At 39.6% G+C, this 26,138-nt stretch overlaps 1 protein-coding gene across 8 annotated transcripts in view; it reads right to left on the bottom strand.

Moving 5' to 3' along the window:
* BNC2 (basonuclin zinc finger protein 2) overlaps nucleotides 1-25,879 on the bottom strand; it is a 454,964-nt gene extending 429,085 nt beyond the window's left edge. For 2 of the 8 annotated variants that reach the window (XM_073021622.1, XM_073021620.1), the window contains exon 1: nucleotides 25,534-25,877. In XM_073021622.1, coding sequence (XP_072877723.1) covers nucleotides 25,534-25,536 — 3 coding nt within the window. In that variant the 5' untranslated portion in view covers nucleotides 25,537-25,877. Of the gene's footprint in view, nucleotides 1-25,533 lie in introns of all 8 variants that reach the window. The other 6 variants (XM_073021625.1, XM_073021626.1, XM_073021623.1 and 3 more) reach the window with 5 other exon arrangements.
* Nucleotides 25,880-26,138: the final 259 nt, after the last annotated feature.

The raw sequence follows: 26,138 nt of genomic DNA on the forward strand, positions 1-26,138 counted from the left end.
ATTATAGATATTTGGGGCAGAACAACTCATCACTGTGTGTAAATTAGTCTACCATCCTGATGCTGCAGTGTCCCTGACCCACTAAATAGCAGGAGGCAGCCCCCCAATTCAGTCATTTGTGAAAAAACAAATCACCCGAGATTTCCAAACACTCTGTGTAGGTAGCAGCACTTCCAGGTTCAGAACCCAAACAAGCCTTAACACCTTCCACCTGTTAGTATTTCACTGTGAACTGATGAGTAGGAAGTTCCTATCAGTCAGGCTGGGGGCCAACCCTCCCATGCACTGCCAGGATGCCCCATGTTTTGAAATAACTTTCTCTTAGGCAGCCTATCAGCATAAATTCAGATTTCTATCATGTTATTCTTAAAACCAAACATACCTGCATTCATTTGACTGACACCATAAAAACTCTAAGAGAAATGGCATTTTTTTAAATGGAGGGACCTTTCAATTATTCAACACCAGCTTTTTACAGTTACAGTCCTCAGAAGTCACATGGCCTAGACCATGGAGCTTCTCAAATGCAACAAGTCATAATATACATATTAGAAAAAAACCACTGGTAGTTCAGTTTTTAAAATAGGAAAATTATACCAGGAATCCAAGCCCCACGTTCCAGAACACAAAATGTTCAAGTTCAATGCCTCTGCATACTTAAGTTACCACATGACAGTAAGAATGCAGAATTTATAAAAACTAATTTAGTATAAAATTAAAAACACCTAAGTTTGAAATACAGTTTTGGTGAATTTCTACCTATAAAAAAATGAAAGAAAAGATGCTTAAAAGTAATACATTAACTTAATAAGAGGAAAGAAAAATCCAGCATTTTCAGTGTTAAATTCTAAACCATTATCTGTAACAGAATTGTACAATCTTTTCACTATTTCCTTAGCAACCAAAAGGTCTGTTCATTAATAAGAAAAGTCATTGTATTTCTCACTTTGAAAAATATTTGTCACCAATTCTGTGGTATATTCTTTCCCAAGTTCTGACTATTATCATGTAAGTCTACCACGCAACACAGCACAGCGCTAAATACCACAATCTATCACCAGCATTAACTACTCCCAGTCCTAAGACTTTAATTTCAACAAGGCTGCAGCTCAGAGACTGAAGACTGGTAGGGTTTCTCTTCCAGCAGGCATGGACAAGGACCACATATTTTCCTACATGCTGGTGCATATGAGAAACTGTTTGCCGCCCCAGTCATAAGCATATCTAAGACAGGATTTCTAAGTTCATGAAAATTCTACAATACACTTTTACAAAAGAAGTCCCAAATTATTTTAGACCAATCCATGAAGAGTAAGTGAACAAAGCACCAGCAGGTTTTCCATAAGCCACAATCTTTTGAAAACTTTGAGTAAAAAGAAATCCTATAAAATTTTGGTATCACAGCGCTAGACCATTGATTTCCAATTCACAGATGAAATATCTCAGTCAAAACTGCAAAGGCAGTCAGTATTAGTGTATAATTACTGGTAAAGACAGATGTGCTTTGAAAACACCCAAAACTTTTCTTCCCTGAAAGCACACTATTCCTGCAAAACACAAAGTAGATAATATATTTAAAATAGTAGTATCTGTTCACAATGTCAAGTTGCTGCATGGTAGAAAACAATCTCTGTAGCAGGTCCTCAAGATAAAACTAAATGTGAAGATGTATGCTGCGGTAGGTCTACTTTCCAATTACTAGAAGTAAGCATACAAGAGATATAATTAGTTATGACACTAGGACAGGCATACATGTTTCAACACACACGCAGCTCAGAACAAAATTTTTGGCACTATATGACAGAGAACTTAAACCAAAGACTCAAAGAAAGGTTATGGAGTGTGTGTCTTTTTATTTATTTATTTATTTAAAACTTGCCACATCAAATTATCTTTTTAACGTTTTAAGCATATTTTGATTTGTTTAAACATCTCTCTAAAGATTTCTCGGGGGGGGGGGGGCGAGGAGAAACAACCCTGCAGTTTTCACTGAGCCTACAATACGAATTAAGGAAGTTGACTTTATAAAATTCATTTGGTTAAAAAAGAAAAAAGAATTGACCAAACACATTTAGGAAATTTTGACGTGCTAGTCACAGGTTTCTCAATCAGAAATAGAACACTGAATTCTAAGACTAAAACATACAAGGTAGTGTAACTTAATTTTGACAACTGAAAGCTTGTCCGAAATATATCTATATATCCCAAAACCATAACCGTTGAGCAAGGCTTTAAAAACTAAAACACAAAACTATTAAATACATCTACTAGTAAATCATAATCCAGTTAGGATCATTTATTCCTTAATAAAGACAGAACAATGAAAAGACCATAAAGATATACCTGAGAATCTACAGAGCAGCATATGAGGTAGATGTGTAAACAGTTGATTAAAATAAAGTGTGATTAAGCTCATATGAATCACTAATTCAGGAAGCTGGAGAGACAGATTACATAAATACATAAAAAACTGAAATCCTGTAAGAAACTTCTGTGTTCAATCTCAAAAGACTGAAACAACAAATATTCCAAAGCATCACTTTTCTAAGTCTCTGTTCAAAGTAAATGAAATCTATGATGCAGTAGCTTATGAAATCACAACAAAATTCAAACTCTTAAGATATTCTAATTAGGAAACACCCAATATTAATAAATGCTGCCTTTTCCCTTAGCATCTTATCAAATATAAATTTCTTTTGCTGAGAAAATTAACCTAAAAACAAATTTTAAGTTAGAAAGGTTCAAAATATCAAGGTAAAGAGAAGGCACCGAAAAAAGGAGGCAGACTTCAAGTCTGACAGCTTCCATCTCCCAAGTCATATACTCAATCTACAAATGAAATTCCATCGATGAAGTCAGGTGTAGTGAAGAGGAGTTATTGTGAACGGGTGTTGGAAACATAAAGCTTGTAATTAAGTGCATTCTTGAGTATAATAATCCACCCTGGAACAAGATAAAGCATTCAGAACCTATCCAATGCAAAACAGCTAGATGTTATACTCCCACAGGAGTTACAGTACGTGACAATGAATTATGAACCAAATCCCATCTTATGAGCCAAACGGTCCATGAAGACAGCACCAACAGTCCCTCCAAAGACAGTGTTAATTATGCCCTCAGGTTTTGGTCCAGCAGAACTTTACATCTTAAAACAGGGTCTGCTAAGGACCCTCTCTACCTTCACAGAACAATGTAGGAAATCTAGCATATTAATTATATAAAAGATCTTGGGATTTGGTTAAAAGAAAGCACCCAGGAGATTTCAACTAACACAAGAAAAGTTTGACCCTCAAGTTTACAGGCTGAGCATGCTAAATCCAAAAATCATAAAATACTCTAAAATCCCACACTTTTTGAGTACCAATATGTCCTAAGTGGAAAATTCCACACCTGTCACCATTGCTTTCTGATGTCCACATACCCAAACTTTGATTAAGGCACAAAATATATCATACAAAATTTCCTCCAGGCTATATGCATAAAGTATGTAAGAAAAACAAATGAATTTCATGTTTAGACTTAGGTCCTATCCCTGAGCTATCCCATTATGTATATGCAAATATTCCAAAATCTGAATAAATCTGAATTTTGGTCCCAAGCAGGTCAAATACCAGAGGCTCAACCTGTATGTCCAACACAGGTTGTTCTAGCTTTCTTTTAAATGAGAAAGTTCCAGAGTTTCAGAGAGCCCCAGAGAGGAATGAAGAAACAAATGTAAAATTAGCTTTCCTGGAGTCAAATTTATTTCATTTCTTTTTATTCCCGAACTCTCATTGCCCCCCCCGCCAAAAATCTATAAACTTTCTAGAGCCTGACTTCACAAAGCAGACTGAATTTTCAGAATTGCTGGTTGTATTTTTAACAATAAAATGATTCCTAGATCTGCAGATTCCATGCAAAAGAAGAATTTTTTTTTTTTTTTTGAGATGGAGTCTCACTCTGTCGCCCAGGCTGGAGTACAGTGGCTCAATCTCGACTCACTACAACCTCCACCTCCCAAGTTCAAGCGATTCTCCTGCCTCAGCCTCCAAAGTAGCTGAGATTACAGGCACACACCACCATGCCTGACTAATTTTTGTATTTTTGGTAGAGATGGGGTTTCACCATGTTGGCCAGGCTGGTCTCGAACTCTTGACTTCAAGTGACCCACTCGCCTCTGCCTCCCAAAGTGCTGGGACTACAGGTGTGAGCACCTGGCCTCATGCAAAATTTGCATTTTATACTGTGAAGAAGAGGTTGTATACGAATTGGAAGAAATTCAATAACACAGATTTTTCCAAAGCGCTAACTAATGCTTTTCTTAATTGATAACCAAGAAGTCTACATAAAGAAACCAATTAGTATTACCTCAAACCATAACTTGCTGGAATTCAAAAACAAACCTTAAAGTGCAAAAAAATAAAGCGCTAACTAATGCTTTTCTTAATTGATAGCCAAGAAGTCAACACAAAGAAACCGATTAGTATTACCTCAAACCATAACTTGCTGGAATTCAAAAACAAACCTTAAAGTACAAAAAAATAAAATCACGTTCCTCTTTGGCAACTACTTTTTCCTTTGACTTTTGTCAAAGACCAGTATGAATAAGACTGTCCTACAAATAGTGTTATATGCACAGATTTGTACTTCACTAGCTTTCTGATGTCTAATGTCACTAGTATTTGTTTATGCCCCCCACACACAGATTTGCTCAACTAAAAAAACAGACAAGGTAGGTTATGTGTCAGCCTCTCTAATTTCTAACCTAAGAGCGATATATAAAACCATTTTGTATCATGAAGCACTCATGCAGTCTCACATCTTAGTTAAAACTTTTCTTGATATCCTTTGCCTTTAGAAGCCTTCTCAGGCTTCAAAATTTTACTTAGAATAGAAGAAATTCACTCTGTAGTAGAATTTATCAGGTACTTACCACATAGAGCTGGCTACAAAGGGCTGCAAAATAATAACACACTTTGGTCAGTGGAAAGATATTTATAAGCATGCATGTATGGTATGCATGAATCTATAAATGCACAAAATATGATACCAATTCTTATACAGTGAAATGGCTTTTTATAGATTTAAAGAAGCCCCATAACTAGTGGGGGGAAAGAATCAATGTCAAAATTATCACCTTAAGACACTGTACTTCTTCCAACAATGTTGGAAGATGCTCCAATAATGTTCCAATGTTCCAACAACGTTGTTCAAAATATTTCTAGAACTCATCATCTGTAAATACTTCTAGGGTCAACTTGTAAACTACAGTGAAAAATCAGTTTTGTCTTTTTTTTACAATCAAAAATAGGCTGGGGGTGGTGGCCCATGCCTGTAATTCCACCACTGTGGAAGGTGAAGGTGGAAGGATCACTTGAGTCCAGGAGTTGCAATGCTAGCCTGAACAATACCTCAGGAAGCTGAGATAGGGGGATCGCTTGAGTCCAAGAGTTCAAGGCTGCAATGAGTTAGTAGTATTGCATCACTGCACTCCAGTCAGTGTGACACAGGGAGACTCTGTTTCTAAAAAATAAAAAATAAATCAAAAATAGAATTATCTTGTTTTATCACCCACCAAGTAAGTTCATTAGGCTTAACACCAAAAGACTTTTGAAGATTCAGAAAACCAAAGCTTATGACATAGAAGATTTGCTAGCACCAAAGATGCTTAGAAGAACTAGACACAGGCTGTCTGAAATCAATGTCAAATGAAGAGCTCCAAAAGCATTTTAAGCTATGACACCATCACTGCATCATCTTCTAGGGTGACTATTTTACAAATAATAATACTTATTTGTAATTGCTTATTTGTGGTTTTCAAATTCCCTTAGTGTATTCATTAGGATAGTAATTATTTCAATGTTTCATTCAAATTTATTAATCCTGTCAAACATTTTAATAAAATAAGTTCCTCAAATATTATAAAATTTCATTTCACTTAAAAAGTATTTAAAATCAGTACAGTGGCTGGGTACAGCAGCTCATGCCCATAATCCCAGCACTTTGGGAGGCCGAGGGAGGAGGATTGCTTGAGCCCAGGAGTGTGAAAACAGGCTGGGCGGCATAGTGAGACCCTGTCTCTACAAAAAAAGAAAAAGTTAGCCAGGTATGATACTCAGGAGGCTGAGGCAGTAGGATTGCTGGAGCCCAGGAAGTCAAGGCTACAGCAAGCCATGATCATGCCACTACACTCTAGCCTGGGTGACAGAGTGAGACCCTGTCTCAAAAAAACAAAACTAAAATGAAAACCTAACTTTCTTCCAAATTCTAAGTATACCATTTCCTTATTTTCCTGTGTCTTGAAAATCACATATAATTATAAAACAGTACTATAAAACTTGTCATAGCAGTGAATTCTATGGTATGCAAATTACATCTCAATAAAACTGTTTTTAAAAACAAGTCACAGAAACCCAAAGAACCCAATTAAGCATCATCAACAAGCCTGAACTATTAAAAATGAAGGAAAAAGTTATTCAAAGATTAATCAAAAGCCCAGATCACGCCAAAACAGACCAATCAAGTAATAATTTTTCAGTCACTGAAAGAGCTCACATACCTCTCACACATATGTTAGCACAGGTACGAAGGACCCCAACACAGGTATACTTTGAACTGAAGAGACTTGTAAATTCCACCAGAGAATGAATATTAAAGAAAATATACAGATATACACATTCATGCTGAATATCATATATAATATTTCACTTTCAACTCAACATGAGATGTGTGATCTTTTGAATAGTGGGAACAGATTTTACACTCTCACCAGCAGTCACACTGCCTTATTATGCAAAAGCACAAAATCTGTAAAATAGCCTGACTACAGAGATACATTTTGCTTTAAGCAAAGTTAACCATCCTGTCCAGATCATGCTCTATCCAGTCTCAATTTTTTTGACAGCACAATGTTTCCCTTATATATACATAATGCACACTATAAAACACAAAAATAGGTGAACAAGATAAATCAAATTTCTAATATATTTTCCCCCACATCGTAAAGGATGATTTCTGCATACCCCTTGGAGTGTTTACATCTATCCTGGAAACCACTGTTCCAACTGAGCTAAGCATAAGCAGTTGAGAAAAGTCCAGCAGCAGATGCCATAAATAACTCTCAATGGTTGTAATAACTAAGACTTGATAACTATTGATAAAGAATCAGTTCATGTTCACAAGGACAATCATATGTGAGATATTCATCCATTCATTCATTCAATAAATATTTGTTGAGTATTGCTACAGGTAACGGAAATGTAGAAATTAGCAAGACAAAGGACCCTGTTCTTACGGGGCTTCATGGTGGTGGGAAGATAAACTACATATAAACCAAAAAATTAAATATACTTCCAAGTGGCAGTAAGTGCTATAAAGAAAAAAATCAGGGTAAGAGACCAAAGAAACATACACTGATAGGGACACAGCAGTAAAGGTCGACAGGAAGGTCTCTTTGAAGGACTGACATTACAGAGGAGACTCTAGTGAAATGAGGGAGGAAGCCCTGTGAAAGTGTGAAAACAGAACCTTACAGGCAGAGAAAAACCCCATGTAAAGGGCTGAGGTAGGTACCAGCTTAGCAAAGTTCTATGGCCTGTGGAAAATCAGCAAGGCTGGAGTAGAGGGAGCAATGGCAGGAAACAGTGTCAGAGTTGGGCTGGGTCGCAAACATTACATATCCCTTTCAATGATGGTAAGGAGTTGGGATTTCACTGCAGGTGTGATAAGAAGTCACTGGAAGGTTGTGAGGTAAGAAGTGATCCACCTGTGGAAAGTCTTCTAGGAGCAGCGGGAGGAGAGAGGCAAGGGTAGAAGCACTAGGCCACTTAGAAGATACAACGATATTCCGGGCAGGGTAGAGTTTGGCTCACGCCTGTAATCCCAACACTTTAAGAGGCCCAGGCAGGCAGATCACTTAAGGTCAGGAGTTCATGACCAGCCTGGCCAACGTGGCTAAACTCCATCTCTACAAAAAACTAGCTGGCCGTGGTGGCATGCAGCTGTAGGCCCAGTTAGCCAGGAGGCTAAGGTGGGAGGATCACCTGAGCCCAGGGAGGTAGAGGCTGCAGTGAGCCATGATCATGCCACTGCACTCCAGCCTGAGTGATGGGAGTGAGACCCTGTCTCAAAAAAAAAAGATTATAACGACGCTCATTTTAACTAGCCCTTTGATTTTCAACATAACTTTCTAATTACATTTTAATCCAAGTTCTACATTTCCTGTGCATTTCTCCATTCTCTCCAACACCTCCCCTCACTTTATTTTCATTTCAGACACATCTTCAAATTTAAAATTTGCAGCTGGGTGCTGTGGCTCACGCCGGCAATTCCACTACTTTAGGAGGCTGAGATGGGTCAATCTCTTGAGGTCAGGAGTTCAAGACCAGCCTGGCCAACATGGTGAAACCCCATCTGTACTAGAACTACAAAAATTAGCTGGACATGGTAGTGCATGTCTGTAATCTCAGCTATTTGGGAGGCTGAGGCAGGAGAATTGCTTGAACCTGGGAGGCGGAGGTTGCAGTGAGCCAAGATTGAGCCACTGCACTCCAACCTGAGCAACAGAGGGACACTCTGTCTCAAAAAAAATTAAAATTAAAATTAAAATTAAAAATTGGAGTTTATTAAGCTCTGTGGGTTTAAATAATAAAATTCTCACATTACATGCTTGTACTATGACTGCTCACATGTCGCCTGAACTTAAGGATATCAGGATAAAAGTCGGACTGGAGCCTAAGGAAACCAGGACGGCAGGCTGCTTCCCGGACCACCAACTTCTGTCCTGCTGCCTAATATCAACTGGATGTTTGTTCAGTGTCTTTCCTTTCTACTTTCTCTTCCCAAAACAAATTATTCTTGATGTTAAAGTGTTTTAAAAGGAAGGAAAGATTGAAATGTAAAAAAATGACACTAATTGGGAAGCTGCTAGAATTAACCAATGTGAAGTTAAAGGTACGGCCAGCTTTAATTTTCTGGTCCATAAAATAATACCACAAATAGATGTTGAGCATCACACAATGCAAAGAATTACAAAGAATCTTTGAAACCAGACTGGGCGCGGTGGCTCATGCCTGTAATCCCAGCACTTTGGGAGGCCGAGGCAGGCGGATCACGAGGTCAGGAGATTGAGACCACATTGCCGGGCGCCTGTAGTCCCAGCTACTTGGGAGGCTGAGGCAGGAGAATGGCGTGAACCCAGGTGGCGGAGCTTGCAGTGAGCGGTGATCGCGTCACTGCACTCCAGCCTGGGTGACACAGCGAGACTCCGTCTCAAAAAAAAAAAAGAATCTTTAAAACCTAATCTTAACCCTTATTTTAGGATGGAAGAGAGACACAGAAAACAGATACAGAGATTAAATACACATACTCCCTCTTGATTTCTAGAGCAGTTTATTCCACCTGTATATAAAGTCAATCTCAGATCAAGGTATTTTTCTATAAGGTATTTAACAACAGAAACTTTCTCTACCAGGTATTTAATAACTAGTTTCTAAGTCTTTTTTTCTCATAATATATATCCTTTTTCCACCACTTCCACTTATCCATATATAAAACATGTTATGCATAAGGTGGTAGCATGAGGTATCCCCCAAGAAAATTTGAAATGAGTGAAATGAGACTGCCATCTGCATTAGATCCATAAAAAACCAAACAGATGCAAAGTCACCTTAACAACTAGCTCCCAGGACAGTTGCCTAATATCTGCTTGAGAATATTAACATATCTAAAGAAAAAGAAATTTGTCTATAACAAGGGCAATGGTAGGAGAAAAAAAGGGGGTAAACACCGTCAATACTCTTACAAGCACAGCCCAGGAAAGGAGTCCAAAGTATGCACCGTGAATAACACAGGCCACTGGAAAGAATTTCTTTATAGGCCGGGCGCGGTGGCTCAAGCCTGTAATCCCAGCACTTTGGGAGGCCGAGACGGGCGGATCACGAGGTCAGGAGATCGAGACCATCCTGGCTAACACGGTGAAACCCCATCTCTACTAAAAAAAAAAATACAAAAAACTAGCCGGGCGAGGTGGTGGGCGCCTGTAGTCCCAGCTACTCGGGAGGCTGAGGCAGGAGAATGGCGTGAACCCGGGAGGCGGAGCTTGCAGTGAGCTGAGATCCGGCCACTGCACTCCAGCCTGGGCGACAGAGCGAGACTCTGTCTCAAAAAAAAAAAAAAAAAAAAAAAAAAAAAGAATTTCTTTATAGGAGGAGGAGACCCTCGGCCCGCATCCCACCCTTAATATTCTCTGCTGAAATTCCAACCTCATAAAGAGATGAACAACATTTGGATTATAATCTGACTCCCCATTTAAATTTGCCTGCCAAGGAGAGGATGTATTAATCATTTCAATACGAGTACATGAGTATGCCACCTCATATGGTATACAGATATATACATGTTCACATGGTGCATGTATGTGTGTGTGTGTGTGTGTGTGATCTCCATCTCTCAGTTGGTGAATAAAGTGAATGTATCCACGAAAAGGTGATGTTTTTCAATGGTATGTTAACAAAATTAGGCTCCTAAGGCATATGAAGACCAGAGGCAGACCAAGGATCATGGTTAATTCTTTAAAGATAATGAATTTCCCTTTACCAGTGAATATTGTGATCTTTAATATGAGGGTGACAGCTTCTACTTCATCTGTAATATCTATGGCACCTAATAGAGTATCACATACATCATAGAAATTCAAATGCTTGTCAAATTATTGTATTCTAAAATAAAAAAAGGTTATACTTTGGAAAATGAAGGGAACTTGAAGTCCCATGCCTATGCTAAATGTAAGCTTGAACATCAAAACCTAACAATTTTTAAAAGCATCTTTTTTTTTTTTTTGAGACGGAGTCTTACTCTGTTGTCCAGGCTGGAGTGCAGTGGCGTGATCTCGGCTCACTGCAAGCTCCGCCTCCCGGGTTCACGCCATTCTCCTGCCTCAGCCTCTTGAGTAGTTGGCAGTATAGGCACCCACCACCATGCCCGGCTAATTTTTTGTTTTTTTTTTTTTTTCAGTAGAGACGGTGTTTAACTGTGTTAGCCAGGATGGTCTCGATCTCCTGACCTCGTGAGCCACCTCGGCCTCCCAAAGTGCTGGGATTACAAGCATGAGCCACTGCACCTGGCCACATCTTTTTTATTTTTACCAAATCAGTACACAATTGTCTAATGTTGTTTCACGCAAATCTGCAGCAAGTTATTCTACATATAGTAAGGAAACATTTATTTGCTGGCTGCTAATAGATTTATTACCTTAGCATATCTGTACTTCAGGAATACACTTTGACAGTCACACTAGTAAAACAGTAAGACACTCAACATTCATCCATGCCATCCATAAATATATGTAAAAAACCACAAAAAAATTTATCAAGTATTATCTATCGCAAAATGAAAGTACATTAATGGTAAACCCTCCCCTTCCCCTCCAAAAAAATTTCAGACAACTATACTACTCTACCCTCTATTCTGCCTTCTACCCTCCTGCATAAGGAAGCAGCAAACTATCAGTTTCTCATGCATGTTTATTCACATACACTGTCTCTCTCTCTCTCTCTCTCTCTCTCTCACACACACACACACACACCCCCTAATTCTAGCATATCTAATTATCATTGTCCTTTGTACACAAATATGTCATGTCAGTGACTGGTTGCTGTTTATGGACAAAAGGGAAGCTTCAAAGACCAATGCACAGATATAAATTCTTGATGTGAAAATATTTCTTATTTATTCTTTTAGAGACAGGATCTCACTGTGTTGCCCAGGCTGGACTTGAATGTCTAGACTCAAAATGATTCTCCTGCCTCAGCCTCCCAAATAGTTGGGACTACAGGCATGCACCACTGCACCCAGCCCTTCATGTAAATATATTTCTTACAAAGAACATTTATTGGGTGAAAAATATGGCTCCAGACATGGTAGAACTTCCGGGTTTAAAAAACATTTCTCTGTTTCTTAGTATCCTTTAGCGTTAATGCACATTAAGGGAAATTAATGTTTTAGTCTATCAAAAGCCAATTCAGCTAAGTATGATTCCTTTTAAATCACCATTTTGAATCAGAGAAAGATCTGAACTATCACATTGTACTTCCAGAAGCCTACCTGTTAGCATACGTGTTGACAGAATGAACTTCTCTAATCCTAGATGGTGAAATGTGTATTACAAGGAGATTAGATACCATAGGCTGAGAACTGAGTGGCCTTTCTTTGAGCAAATGTATTGTTTCAGTTACTTACATTCTTTATGTCCTCCAACCACATAAGATACCAAATAATAGCATATATGATTTTGTCAGTCCATACATATAAAACGTATGTCTAAACACATGTCAAAATATGTCATAAAGAATAGAAAAGTAACATTAATGTTTTCTTATGAATAAAGTGTGTCGATTGGGATAAATGTATATGTAACCAAAATTCACATCTGGTGAACATAAAATTTTTACCATAACAATTTTTAAAAGTGATTTCAGGCCAGGCACAGTGGCTCACACCTGTAATCTCAGCACTTTGGGAAGCTGAGACGGGCAGATCACCAGGTCAGGAGTTCGAGATCAGCTTGTCCAACGTGATGAAGCCCCGTTTCTACTAAAAATACAAAAAAAAATTAGCCGGGCGGGTTGGCAGGTGCCTGTAATCCCAGCTACTTGGGAGGCTGAGGCAGGAGAATCATTTGAAACCGGCAGGCGGAGGTTGCAGTGAGCCAAGATGGCGAGTGAGACTCTGTCTCAAAAAAAAAAAAAAAAAAAAGCAGTGATTTTAAATCCTCTACAGAATTTTAACAGAATTGTTTGCCCTAGGAAAAAAAAATTATCCTTAAAATACATCATATCATTTTAAATTAGATAATTACTCTTTATGTAACACGTGAACACTTATGATGAAAAAATGCATGCTCGCCTTGTATAAATTCAAACAGTTAGATATCTAATTAATAGTTGATGCTGACTAAATAATGAAACTTTTGTCTAAAGTAACTGGCAAAAGGCCAGAAACAGACAATGCAGTGAAGAATGGTCCATCAGAATTTCAGAAAAGCAATTACTTAGATGAAAATAAATATCAGCCTTTATTAGCATGAATAAAGAGAAAATTAGAACTGTAAGGGAACAAATATTTCTTTAAATTCAACAATGATGCAATATAGCTGCCTCCAAATTAAGTTACCTTTCATTTGCTCTCAAATTTCTCTAATTCAACGATGAGGTATTTTAATTACAAAATTTGCCAGGTAAACTGTAAAGCAAGCTCATGTTTCCAAATATGCCATGCCAGATTTGAACACGGTTATTTATTTAAAACTTCACTGGACCACTTATTTTGGGTTTGGAGATCATACAATAATTTTCAGTTTTATCTCTGTTGGTGTTTTTCTAGTCATGACGGGATGTCTAGGAAGACAAATTTTCTCAGTAATGGTTTTCTTCCCCCTTTCCTTTTGAGGTATTTATAAAACCAAAAACAATTATTTCTGGGTACTTAATTCCACCCTCCAGGGCATGAAGTGTGTCTCTTATCATACGGAACACCTAGAATGCTTTTAAACTCAATGATAATTAAGAAACATCAAAGTAAAACCAGGGTGTTTCACAGGCAACTAGGAGCTATCATCTTTTGGCTACTGAATGACATATTTCTTGTCCCCTGGAGTACTACCAAGAGTGTTTTACCTAAACAATAGAATGTACTTTTTTAATGTAGCCTTTACTCTTCTGAGGATCAGACATATCCGAGCTTTAAAAGTAAACTGCTAAAGGCAACAAAAGCAAGAATAGACAAATGGAACTGAATCAAACTTAGAAACTTCTGTGCTGCAAAAGCAAAGGAAACAATCAGCAGAGTGAAGAGATAAACTATAGAATGTGAGAAAATATTTGTAAATCATATTTCTGATAAGGGGTATCCAGAACACATGGACAACTCCTAAAACTCAACAACGACAACAAAAAACCTCATTTAAAAATAAGTAAAGGACTTGAATAGATATGTCCACAAAGAGGATATATACAAATACCCAATAAGCATGTGAAAATAAGCTTAACATCAAGAATCAAGGAAAAGCAAATCAAAACTACACTGGGATATCACCTCACACCTGTTAGAATGGTTACCATAGGAAAAAAACCAGAAAATACTAAGTTATGAGGTTGGAGAGAAATTGGAACCCTTGTGCACTGCTGGCAGGAAACGATGCTGCCCCTATGGAAAACAGTATGGAGGTTCCTCAAAAAATTACGAACTACTGTATGATCCAGCTATCCCACTTCTACGTGTATGTCCAAAGATTGAAAGCAGTATCTTTTAGAGATATTTGTATACTTATATTCACAACAGCATAATTCACAAGAGCCAAGAGGTAGAAAGCAAACTAAATATCTATCTACAGATGAATGGAAAAAGAATATGTGGTATATACATATAATGAAATATTATTCAGCCTTAAAAATGAAGACAATTCTGTTATATGCTACAACATAAATGAACCTTAAGAACATTAAGTTTCTAGCTAAGTGAAATAAGCCAGAACAAAAAGATAAATATGTACTGCATGATTCCACTTCTATGAGGCATATATAGCAGGCAAACTCTTAGAAACAGAAGCTAGAATAATGGTTTCCCAGGGCTGGGGGAAAAAGGTAAACGGGAGTTTTCATTCAAAGGTTAAAAAAATTTCAGCTTTGCAAAATTAAAATGTTCTAGAGATCTGCTGTACATTAAGTTACAGAAAACACTACTAAACTGTACACTTAAAAATGGTTAACATGGGCCAGGCACGGTGGCTCACGCCTGTAATCCCAGCACTTTGGGAGGCCCAGGCGGGCGGACTGCCTGAGGTCAAGAGCTGGAGAACAGTCTGGCCAACATGGTGAAACCCCATCTCTACTAAAAATACAAAAAAATTAGCCAGTCATGGTGCCATGTGCCTGTAATCCCAGCTAGTCGTGAGGCTGAGGCACAGGAACTGCTTGAACCAGGGAGGTAGAGGTTGCAGTGAGCTGAAATCATGCCACTGCACTCCAGCATGGATGACAGAGGGAGACTCCATCTCAAAAAAAAAAAAAGATTAATAAGGTACATTTTATGTTTGTTTTCTACCACAATCAAAACTGCTCTTTAAAAAGTCAACTTCTAAGAAACTAAGAATAGCTAAAACAATCTTGAAAAGGAAGAACAGAACAAAGTTGTAGGACTCACACTTCTCAATTGCAACACTTAATACAAAGCTCAAAGCTACAGTAGTCAAGACAGTGTGGTACTGGCACAAGGACAGACAGAAAGATCGATGGAACAGAACAGAAATTTCAGAAATAAACCCTTATATATCATGGTCAATTAATTTTTGACAAGGGTGCCCAGACACTTCAATGGAGAAAAACTGTCTTTTCAACAAATAGTGCTGGGAACAACAGACATCCACATTCAAAAGAATAAAGTTGTACCCCTACCTCACACTATTTACAGAAGTTAATCCAAATGGATCAAAGATCTATGAATCCACTCTGTAGGAGCTCAAACTGTAAGACACTTACAAAAAAACACACAGGTAAATCTTCAGGATCTTGGGTTAGATAGCATACCAAGGACAGAAACAACAAAAATTGACAAATAGACTTCATCAAAAATTTCTGTGCTTGAAAAGGCACCATCAAAAACTCAAAAGACAGCTGAGGCTGGGCATGGTGGCTCATGCCAGTAATCCCAGCACTTTGGGAGGCCAAGACCAGCACATCACCTAAAGCCAGGAGTTAAAGAGACTGGCCTCACCAACATAGAGAAACCCTATCTCCACTAAAAATACAAAAATTAGCCGGGCATGGTGGCACATGCCTGTAATCCTAGCTACTCGGGAGGCTGAGACAGGACAATGGCTTAAACCCAAGAGGCGGAGGTTGCAGTGAGCTAAGATCACACCACTGCACTCCAGCTGGGTGACAGAGCAAGACTCTGTCTCAAAAAAAAAAAAAGACAGCCGGACACAGTGGCTTATGCCCTGTAATCCCAGAATTTTGGGGGGTCAAGGAAAGAGGATCTCTTGAGGCCAGGAGTTTGAAACCAGCCTGGGCAACATGGTAATACCCTATCTCTACAAAAAAAAAAAAATATATTAAAAAATTAACCAGGCATCGTGGCTTGCACTTGTAGTCCCAATTACTAGGGAGGTTGAAGCAGGAGGATTTCTTGAGCCCAGAAGTTCAAGGCTGCAGTGAGCCATAATCACACCACTGCACTCCAACCTGCATGAGAGCCAGAAAGACCCTGTCTCTTAAAAAAATAAAATAAAATAAAAATAAAAAGACAACCCACAGAATAGGAGAAACTATTTGCAAACCTTGTACCTACCAGAGGGCTTGTACTCAGAATATATAAACAGCGCTTAGAACTCCACAATAAAAAGACAAATAACCCAATTGAAAAATGGCCAATGGAGAAGTCTGTTTTCCAGAAAAGATACACAAATGGCCAATAAGTGCATAAGTTGCTCAACATCACTAGCCATCAGGCAAATGCAAACCAAAACCACAGTGAAATATCACTTCATAGTCACTACGATGATTCAAATAACAAGATACTACTTCATACCCACCAAGATGTGTAAAAATAAAAAGACAATAACAAGGGCCAGGCGCGGTGGCTCACGCCTGTAATCCCAGCACTTTGAGAGGCCGAGGTGGGAGGCTCATGAGGTCAGGAGATCAAGACCATCCTGGCTAACACAGTGAAACCCGTCTCTACTGAAAATACAAAAAATTAGCCGGGCATGGTGGCGGGCACCTGTAGTCCCAGCTAGTCCCGGGAAAATGGCGTGAACCCGGGAGGTGGAGCTTGCCATGAGCCGAGACTGCGCCACTGCACTCCAGCCTGGGCGACAGAGGGGGACTCCGTCTCAAAAAAAAAAAAAAAAAAAAAAAAAAGACAACAAGTATTGAGGAGGATGTAGAGACTAGAAGAATTATACACTATTGGTTAGAAAGTAAAATGCTGCAGTTGCGTTGGAAAACAATTTGGAAGTTCCTCAAAAAGTTATAAGTAGATAGGCCATACCACCCAACAATTCTACTCTTGAGCATACATCCAAGCAAAATTAATATATTATGTTCACAAAACTTGTACATGAATGTTCAGGGCCACATTACTCAAAAAGTGTAAACAACCCAAATGTGCTTTCATTGAATGGATATGTAAGAGGTAGTATATCCATAAAATGGAATATTAATGTACATTTTAAGTGAGTGAATTATATCTCAATAAAGCTAATAAAAGTAAACTGCTATGATTATATAGTGTTATCATATAAAATATGAAATGTACAATTGGAAAGGCACTTAGAAATTACCAAACTCACTTGACTTACAAATGACAGAACAGAGGCTATCAAAAGTAGGTGGAATAGAACAGGGCCTCTATATATACCCAGTCCCAGAGCTGTTCTCAGTCTCTAACAGGCAACAGCACAACTGCCTTCCAAGGAATAGCCAGTCACCTGCATAGAGATACTGACTGGATGAAGAGTAAGTGCAGGATACCGGCAGAGAGTAGCTACCGCCATGTATCCCTGTCTCTTTAATTACCACACAGCACTGACCTATTTTGTTCTAATTTGGGGGTTTTCATTGCCAGGGGAACAGTTAAAATTATGGCCTCATCTTCACAAGTCCCTCTTTTCTCTTCTACTACTCCCAACACAAACCATAATAAATAAATGCAAATGGAACTATTAAAAAAAGGAATGTTAAGACACTCACGCTTCTTCTGTGGGAAGGTTACCAGCCTTACATGATGACGAGAGATTTTTCCTTTTTTTTTTTTTTTTTTTGGTTGGAGTCTTGCTCTGTCACTCAGGCTAGTGTGCAAGGGCGAGATCTTGACTCACTGCAACCTCCGCCTCCCAGGTTCAAGTGATTCTCCTGCCTCAGCCTCCTGAGTAGCTGGGATTACAGGTGTCCACCACCACACCCGGCTAATTTTTGTATTTTGAGTAGAGACAGGGTTTCACCATATTGGCCAGGCTGGTCTTGAGCTCCTGACCTTGTGATCCACCCACCTCAGCCTCCCAAAATGCTGGAATTACAGGTGTGAGTCACCGCGCCCTGCCCCATCTCTATATATTCTATACAGTACTTTCGCCCGCTGGCCAAAAGGCTGGGGCATAGCCCTAGGATAGCTGAGCATTTAGCATCCCACCTGAGAGAAGGACTATGAAAAATAGCTCATCTCTCTTCCCTAAAACAAGGATAACTTAGCCCATACTTTCACAAGACACCAAGAAAAGCTTAACAGAGGTGGCTGGGCACAGTGGCTCATGCTGTAATCCCAGCACTTTGGGAGGTCAAGGCGGGTGGATCACCTGAGGTCAAGAGTTCGAGACCAGCCTGGTCAACATGATGAAACCCTGTCTCTACTAAAAATACAAAAATTAACTGGGCCTGGTGGCACGTGCCTTTGTCCCAGTTACTCGGGAGGCTGAGGCAGGAGAATCGCTTGAACCCAGGAGATGGAGGTTGCAGTGAGCCAAAATCACGCCACTGCACTCTAGTTTGGGCGACAGAGTGAGATTCCGTTTCACCAAAAAAAAAAAAAAAAAAAATCTTAACAGAGAAAGTGCAACTGTTAAAACGCCTTGCCTAAAAGAAGTAAGGTCAAGGAAAAATTAAAAATAACTTCACAGGGATCTGGTGATAAGTTATTAACATATTTGAAAAGATATTGGAGAACCCCAAAAAACTTTGGAAAACTGACAAAATCTGTTGAAATCGGGAGACAAAAATATTTTATTTACCCTCAGTAACAAAGGTTCTCCTATTTTAAAAAGAAAAAAGAAAAAACAAAAAAGATAAACTTTTGGGTAAAGAGAGACAAATGTATTATAATGTACCATTTTCAAGTGTTTTCAGAATTCTTAATAAGGTAATTCTCTTCATCACTAAGATGTTAAAATATTTTCCAATATAAAATTTACAAATACTTATTTTATTTATGATTTGAAAATGACCACATTATCATCCTTTTTCTCCTCTGCATCTAGCCAACTAAGCAAATGCATTTCTAAAGAACCAGGCTATGCTAGAGGAAAATCAAAGGGGGAAAACAGCAAAGCAAAATTAATAGGCTACATTATTTTTACACAGATTTTAAAACATATATATGACATCTATGAAATATCTCTTAATTATCCTCTAGGTATGGAAAAAGATAAACTGCTAATAGATCCATTCATATATATGATTTAGTCAGTAATAAAAACAGTATGTCACCAGAAATATTGCTTTTGTCCTCTGAAAGATTTAAAAAAAGAAAGTAAGACTTTTCGTTGCTGTCAAATGTATTCAATTTTCCCCTCAAATGAAGTTTAGATGAAAACAACGTGACTGACAAGCCCCGCACAGGCAAATCTTGGCAACCCTCAACTCTGTCTATCTCCTTGGCCTGTTAAGCAAAATTCCTTCACAAACTGTTGGTCTTTGCAATAACTCCTACAAAGCTCATTACTGCCAGCGTCGGCCTATCCCCCATGTTGTGCATTTATCCCTGGGATGCATATCAACATGTGGCACATGTCCTTGACATGCACAGAAGAGCCGCACCCCAGGACAGCAGCATGCACGACAATAGTCTCGACTCTTACTTCTTTATGGTTGCTGGGATGTAACCGAGAAATCTAATAACTGTGACAGTGGGGCCTTTCGGTTTTTCCTTGCCTTTCCAGACAGTGAAGCTGCACAGACACTAATGAAAGGTTAAATGAATAGGAATAGTTGACAAGAGGTACAATAAAGAAGGAGCTTGGTAATCCACAGACACTGAGCAGAGATCCTTGGCTCAAGCAGAGAAAGGACAGCACATCGTCGAGTCACAATATTTAAAACAGCTTGCTATACACAGAGGCTTTTGTGTCTGGGTACACGTCTGGCTTTGGACTAAAAAAAAAAAAAAAGATACTGAAAAGGAATTTCAGCATGGGGCACTTTGGCAAATGTAAGGTCATTATAAGAGAAAAATGTTTTGTGTAGGTTGTTACATCTTTGTAATAAACACAAAAAAGCAGGGACTATCAACTCATGAACCACAAGTTCCAAGACAATACTGTACATTTTGACAAATATTAAATACTGTATCTAGAAGGCTGGCTTGATGCTATTCCCACTGGTAAGATACATACACAGTTGAGTCATTTAGGAGTTTCAAATTCTGCCTTCCTTATGGAAGAATTCCTGATACTCATCTTATTAGAGTTTTATAGTCAAGTTCTAGTCTTTAGTGAACGTAATTTGTTAAAAATACAACCAAAACTCTTAAAGTTACCTTCCACTCATTGCAAAACTTCACAGCAGTTACTAGCAATTTGTGAAGTACCAGGCAAACTTTTTGTAATTGCAAGCCATTGCAATTGTGAAATGGCCTCAACTAGAATTCTTAATTATTGAACCTATTATTTTTTGGTGCCCTTCTCACTATACCTTAGGGGAAGGTTGTATTCTTTAGGAAGTGTATTTTAAATTATAATAGCAAAACAATTTAAATCACCAAGAAAAAATGCTCTAGAATGTCAAAGAGAAAATAGAGCAAAAAGAACAAAACTGACGTTGTTATGTACGGATATTTTTAAAGAAAAAAAGTTACGACTATAGCAAAAACTTAACAGAATGATGCATCTGTAATATCATTCTTAGGCATATTGAGTTAGAATATAGGTTCTTATGCATTGAGTTAGAATATGGGTTCACAACAAACGGTAAAAGCATACTGAGAACATATTTCAAAACAAGGGAGGCTCTTTGAACAGCCAAATTAAATTATAGCTGAACTCTTGAGTGTACTGAGGGTTCTAATAAGCAACAAATAAAGACTTTTATTGGCTAGCAACATAATGAGAGCTACTGTGCAGAAGATTTTAAGAAGGACAAATCTGGGTAGTTTATCTCACTGGATTATATTATTTACTTAAATGATAAATATGTTTGTCTAAAGTAATGCTCCTAAAAACTAGCATATAAATATTAAGGTGCAATTATGATCAATGACTCTTTAACATAAACCTATCACAAATGTTAATGGAAAATGGTAAAAATGAAATTAAATGACAATTATTGAATGTAATATCATTTAAGTCTTATGTCTTTAACTTATTTTTTGATCCATAATAAGTCAGGTTTATAAACAGTTTAACATTTATGCTTATAACACGAAGCATTTATTTTAAAGAAAATTTCTCTCTGGAATACAGCAGTTATACGTAGAACTACTCCAAAACCATCATTTACTGAAAAGGGGTTGTACTTCATAAACCAAAAGAAGTTAACTCACTTCTCAGTGATTTGGTAGGAAGTTACTTTTAATAGAACTCTGAAGGGTGGCCTCCTAAAACGAGAGTAACTCCCTCAGTTGACAAAAACTACAAACAGTAGTCAAACCAAAACATTTAAAACACAGTATCTGGTTGCATTTTGCCTGATCTTTAAATCACCTGAAAGGCAAAAGCCTAGAAAACTTAGCTGATACCTTGACTGTTCTTATAGAAAGTTCTTTTGCTTCTGTCACTGTTTTATTTTTTAATAATAATAAAAAAAAATAGCACCTCCCAATCTAAACACTGAGCCAGTATTCATTACCCACTGTTTTTTGTGCAACATTCTGATGGCCAGAGTGTTTTTTAAACCTTAAGTATATCTAATAAAATCATGAGGCTCCCTCTAGCTCTTCAGAGGGGAGTTTACTAACCAATGATACTATATAATTCCCATCCAACAGGGAAGATGTGAGGAGGCTACCTCCCCTTCCATAAGAAATGTTTTCCACTCTGTTTCTTGTAAGGATGTAGATGGTAAATGAGACCATCTGCTGAGTAAATCAGAAAGCGTTGCTCCTTATATATTTATCAAGTTAAGAATGTATTAACTGCTTCCAATGTAAGCTCTATGTACAGAATTCTATAGTGAAACTTTAACCTGTTTAAACCATACAACATAAATTTCCCCACCCTGTCTAAAATTAATTTTAATGTCAAAAAACAAATAACATGTATGAACATCCACAGAAATGCAAACTTGTGGTCTGGTCTCAGTTTTAAAAATCTACATTTAAATGCAGAATCTCAAAAATTCAGACAAAAAACACTTCATGAACTGTAGCTGTGGGGTTTATATAAAACAAAGATGCTAATAGTATAGAAAACATTTTAATATACCATAGTATTTATACACAACACTAGTATAATGACTTTTTTATTGTTTAATCTTACCTGCAATTTAGTATTGGATATTTGGGGATCATACGTTGTTTAGAAGACTATAAATAATATAGTTGAAGTATGCCATCTTACAATAACCATAAAAGCCACATTGTCGACTGGCAAATCATCTCCAACAAGTGAATCTGAACAATACTAAATTGAACTCATATTCACTAAGGCCATCTTTCAAATACTTAAGGAATATTTAAAATCTTGCTGAACCCTTAACTCTAAAATTAAAAGTAAAGGAAACAACTAACTTCAAGTCATCATCTACTTTGGACTCCCTTAATATTAAGAAATATTCCCAGGAACAACAACAAAAAGAATAGCTCCCTCTACCCCCCCCACCCCCCACCCCTTTTTGAGCCAGTGTCCAATTTCTTCCTTTCTGAACAGCTGTATTATCCAACTTAAGTTGCTCTGCTAATTTCAGTCCCACAAGGACTAACTTGGAAGGCAAAAAAATACAAGAAAAGATCAATTTGCTGGGAAAGATCAAATGAGAAAACTGTGGGGACAGCACCAGGTCAGCGTGTGGAGAACTAAGCAGACCTGTTCTTCATTAACTGCGGCTCTCTGGGGATGTCACACACTACCTGTCCGTGGGCTTTATTGAACCGCCTAACCCGCCTCTCTGTTCCATTCTTCTGGGCCCAAGTGAATCATATCCTGCTGCTGACAAGTTAGCAGGGGACTGCGGCTGCAACATGAAAGTACTTTTCTTTCTTGTCTAAATCAGGCAGATTTTTGAAAAGACGACACAGCATTGACTCGTGACATGGCAAGATGAAACGAGAGGTCTGGGCCGGTCTTGGAGCTGTGCAGATAAAAGTAATCAAATGACACTCCTGGAATGCAAATTGGCATTCTTGACTGCAGCAATTGCACAACCATGAAACATCCCTGACAGCAAGCAAGATTAGGACAAAATGTTATGTAAAGCACTGAACTCAAGAACTCTCACTTGAAAATTCAAACTGTAACACTTACATTTTAATATAGCAATAGTCAGCTCTGCTTTTGTCTGCTTCTTTTTGTAATCGCATATCCCTATCTGACAGGTATCTTACATCTCAAATAGAAGAAAAAAAATCAGGTATTAGGAATGTACTGCCGCTATTAATATTTTCCTAATATTAATTGTAAAATATCATGCACAGTTGATTCTTATTCAAAGTCTTACATGCAAACACCACCCAACTTAATATTCTCAAGGAGGAAAACAGTTTCAGACCTTTCTCAAAAGATACTCAAAGTTCACGTTCAAGCTCGTTATTACTTCCCTCAGGTAAAGATACTCCTGTACTTTGGTAAAGTGATTAGCAATCTGGACTTTTAATACAGTGCACTCTGGGAACTAAGAACTTCATTAAGACTGAACAGTTTAAATGAAACAGCTACAAATATAATATAAAATACAGATACTCTCTAAAGGCTCACAAGGGACTCTGTGTGTGTGTGTGTCCAAAGAGTAAAAGTTTGTACAAGGTCTAACTACTAGGGTGCATCTTCAGATCAGACACACTAAGTAACAGTGCCAGAAATAAATTCGTCTCATTTAAAGCATGTATGCGTGTGCACAGTAACATCTGAAACTGCAGAATACAAAGCAGTGGAAGGCAAACAGGCTTAGCCACAGTTCAAAGTGATTAGTATATGGGAATACATGTGTAGACAAATAGTTAATATAGATGTGTAGACAAACAGTTAATATAGGCTAGGGTGAAGGGAAGAAAAATAAAACCTGCAACCGGCTTTTACAGTGTTCCTGTGTAAAACGCCCGTTAGAAGAAAAACTCTCAAGCTCTAAACAGATATATTTAATATTCTGTTTTGATGTCTCACTTAAATGCAGCTTTCAACAATTGCAAGTGTCCACGAAGTATATAAAAATAATAATAAAACAGGCCACTTTCTGCCACTTTAATCCTGGGCACACAGGATTATTTTATGATGTCTTCTGTACGTCAGTTTTACAACAGCCTGACTCTAGGGTAAATGGGAACCATCATAAATCGCACGCTGCTTTCAAAACCACTTTAATTTCTGTCAGCGTTACTGTAACCACAGTCCTGGGTTCACGCTTTTGTGTGTGTGTGTGTGCACGCGCGCCTGCATTTGACAGTAGCATCTCCTACACTCCAGTTGTGACTTTGATCACTGAAACAAGAGATGTCACATTAGGGAGAAGGGAAGAGGAAAAAAATGCCAACCCGCTATCTCACCTCTATTCTTATATGTTCCCTCTACATACGGAACACACTATGTCAGATGCCCAAGTGGGGGTAACAATAGCAATGCTGGGTGGAAGCAAACTAAAAAGAAGGGAGTGGTCAAGCCCCATTTCTAACAAATCACTTCCCCGAAAGCGGACAGAGCGGCTCATCACCAGGCGAACTAATTGCACGCTTCCTCGCTGCAAAGAAGTCTCTTCTCGTAGAGGGGCTGTGCTGGAGTCTCGCTTCGCAAAGCCAGCCCATCTCCTCCACCACTTGCACTTGGAACTTTTTTTCAACCTTAAACTCACTTCACAGGAGATTTCACCTAGGGTTTTTCAATATATATAATTTTTTATCTGCTCCCTCCCCGGGCCCCAAATCCCACCCTCCAGTCAACGTGCAAGTAAAACAAACCGGCTCCTATAGAATTGCACTTCGAAAAGAGCCGTCTCTCTGCAGGGTTGATGTTCCTGCCCTGCGTTCTGCACCTTCTCCGCAAAGCCTGCGGGAGCATTTCCTCCCATCTCCATTTACCACTGGAAGGTTCCGAATGTGAAGAAGATGGGAGGGGAAGAGTCAACGTGCCGGGCCTGGGCGGCTGCGCCCGAGCGCACCCGGCACCCACGCCCAGCCGCCGGTCCCTCACTCGGCGGCAAGTTGTGAAAGTTCCCGTAGGTCCCAGCCGCCTTCCTCTCCTCCCCGAGCTCCTGCCAGCGCTCCATTCATCCCTCGCTCCCCTGCACCTCGTCCCCCCAGCCCGTCCCCAACTCCCTGGAGCCTCCCCTAGCCAGCCGCTCACCTTCGCGTGGAAGCCGCGAGCGGGGCCGACCTTGAGGAGCCCCCTCACACGCGCACCCTCCCACCTGGAGCTCGCCTTGGAAACTTGGGGCCAAGTTTAGGGGAGGACACTGAGAGCGCAGCGGGGATCAGGTCGGACCGGGGTTCTGGTCCCCAGCCCGCCCTCCTGAGCGCCCCCTTGCCCCTCGCGCCGCGGGCCGGAGGGCGGACACGGCCCCCGGGCGGCCCCGGTGGCGCTCGGGCGCGGGGGTCACTTCTGAGGAAGTCTAGAATAAAAAGGGAAGGAGGGTGGAAACTTCTTACCATCTCGGCATGCTGGTTGTCAAGTGCAGCCCCCGCCTCTTGGTCTCCTCTTAGCGGCCGCGCCTGGACCAGCCCCTCGGCCGCCGCTGGCTCCCTCCGTCTCGGCCTTTCTCTCCCTCCCCCTCCGAGTTCCTCCGGGCCGCAGCTCTCGCCGCCTCCGCCTCCCCGCCCGCCCGCGCGCGCCCTCGCCGCGGCCCCTCTGCGCTCAGGTGACTGATTTACACTCGCGCCGGGGTCGCGCTCGCGCCCCGAGTCCCAGCCGGCACGGTTCCCCGGCTCCTCCTCGGGACGGAAAAAAAAAGAAAAAGGGAACGGCCTGTCCCGGGAGGGGGCTGCCCTGCTCGCGGGAGGCGGGGGACCGGCGGGCGAGGTGACCTCGGGGGCCGTGCAAGCCCCACAAGTTTTTCCTCTCTGCAGAATTGTCGTGACTACAATGTTGCTTCCCTTTTGCAAAATAAAAGTCGGTTCGTTGTGTTGTTTGTCCTCAGAGGTCCAGGGGCTTGGGGAAGGAGGATGTATGTTTCTCCCTCCCCCCCGCCCTGTGACTTGTTTGGGGGCTTTTTGTTTGTTGTTTGGGTTTTTCTTGCTCTCTCTTTCTGGGGATG

Source organism: Chlorocebus sabaeus, chromosome 12 (genome assembly GCF_047675955.1).
Source record: "Chlorocebus sabaeus isolate Y175 chromosome 12, mChlSab1.0.hap1, whole genome shotgun sequence".
Classification (NCBI taxonomy): Eukaryota; Metazoa; Chordata; class Mammalia; order Primates; family Cercopithecidae; genus Chlorocebus; species Chlorocebus sabaeus.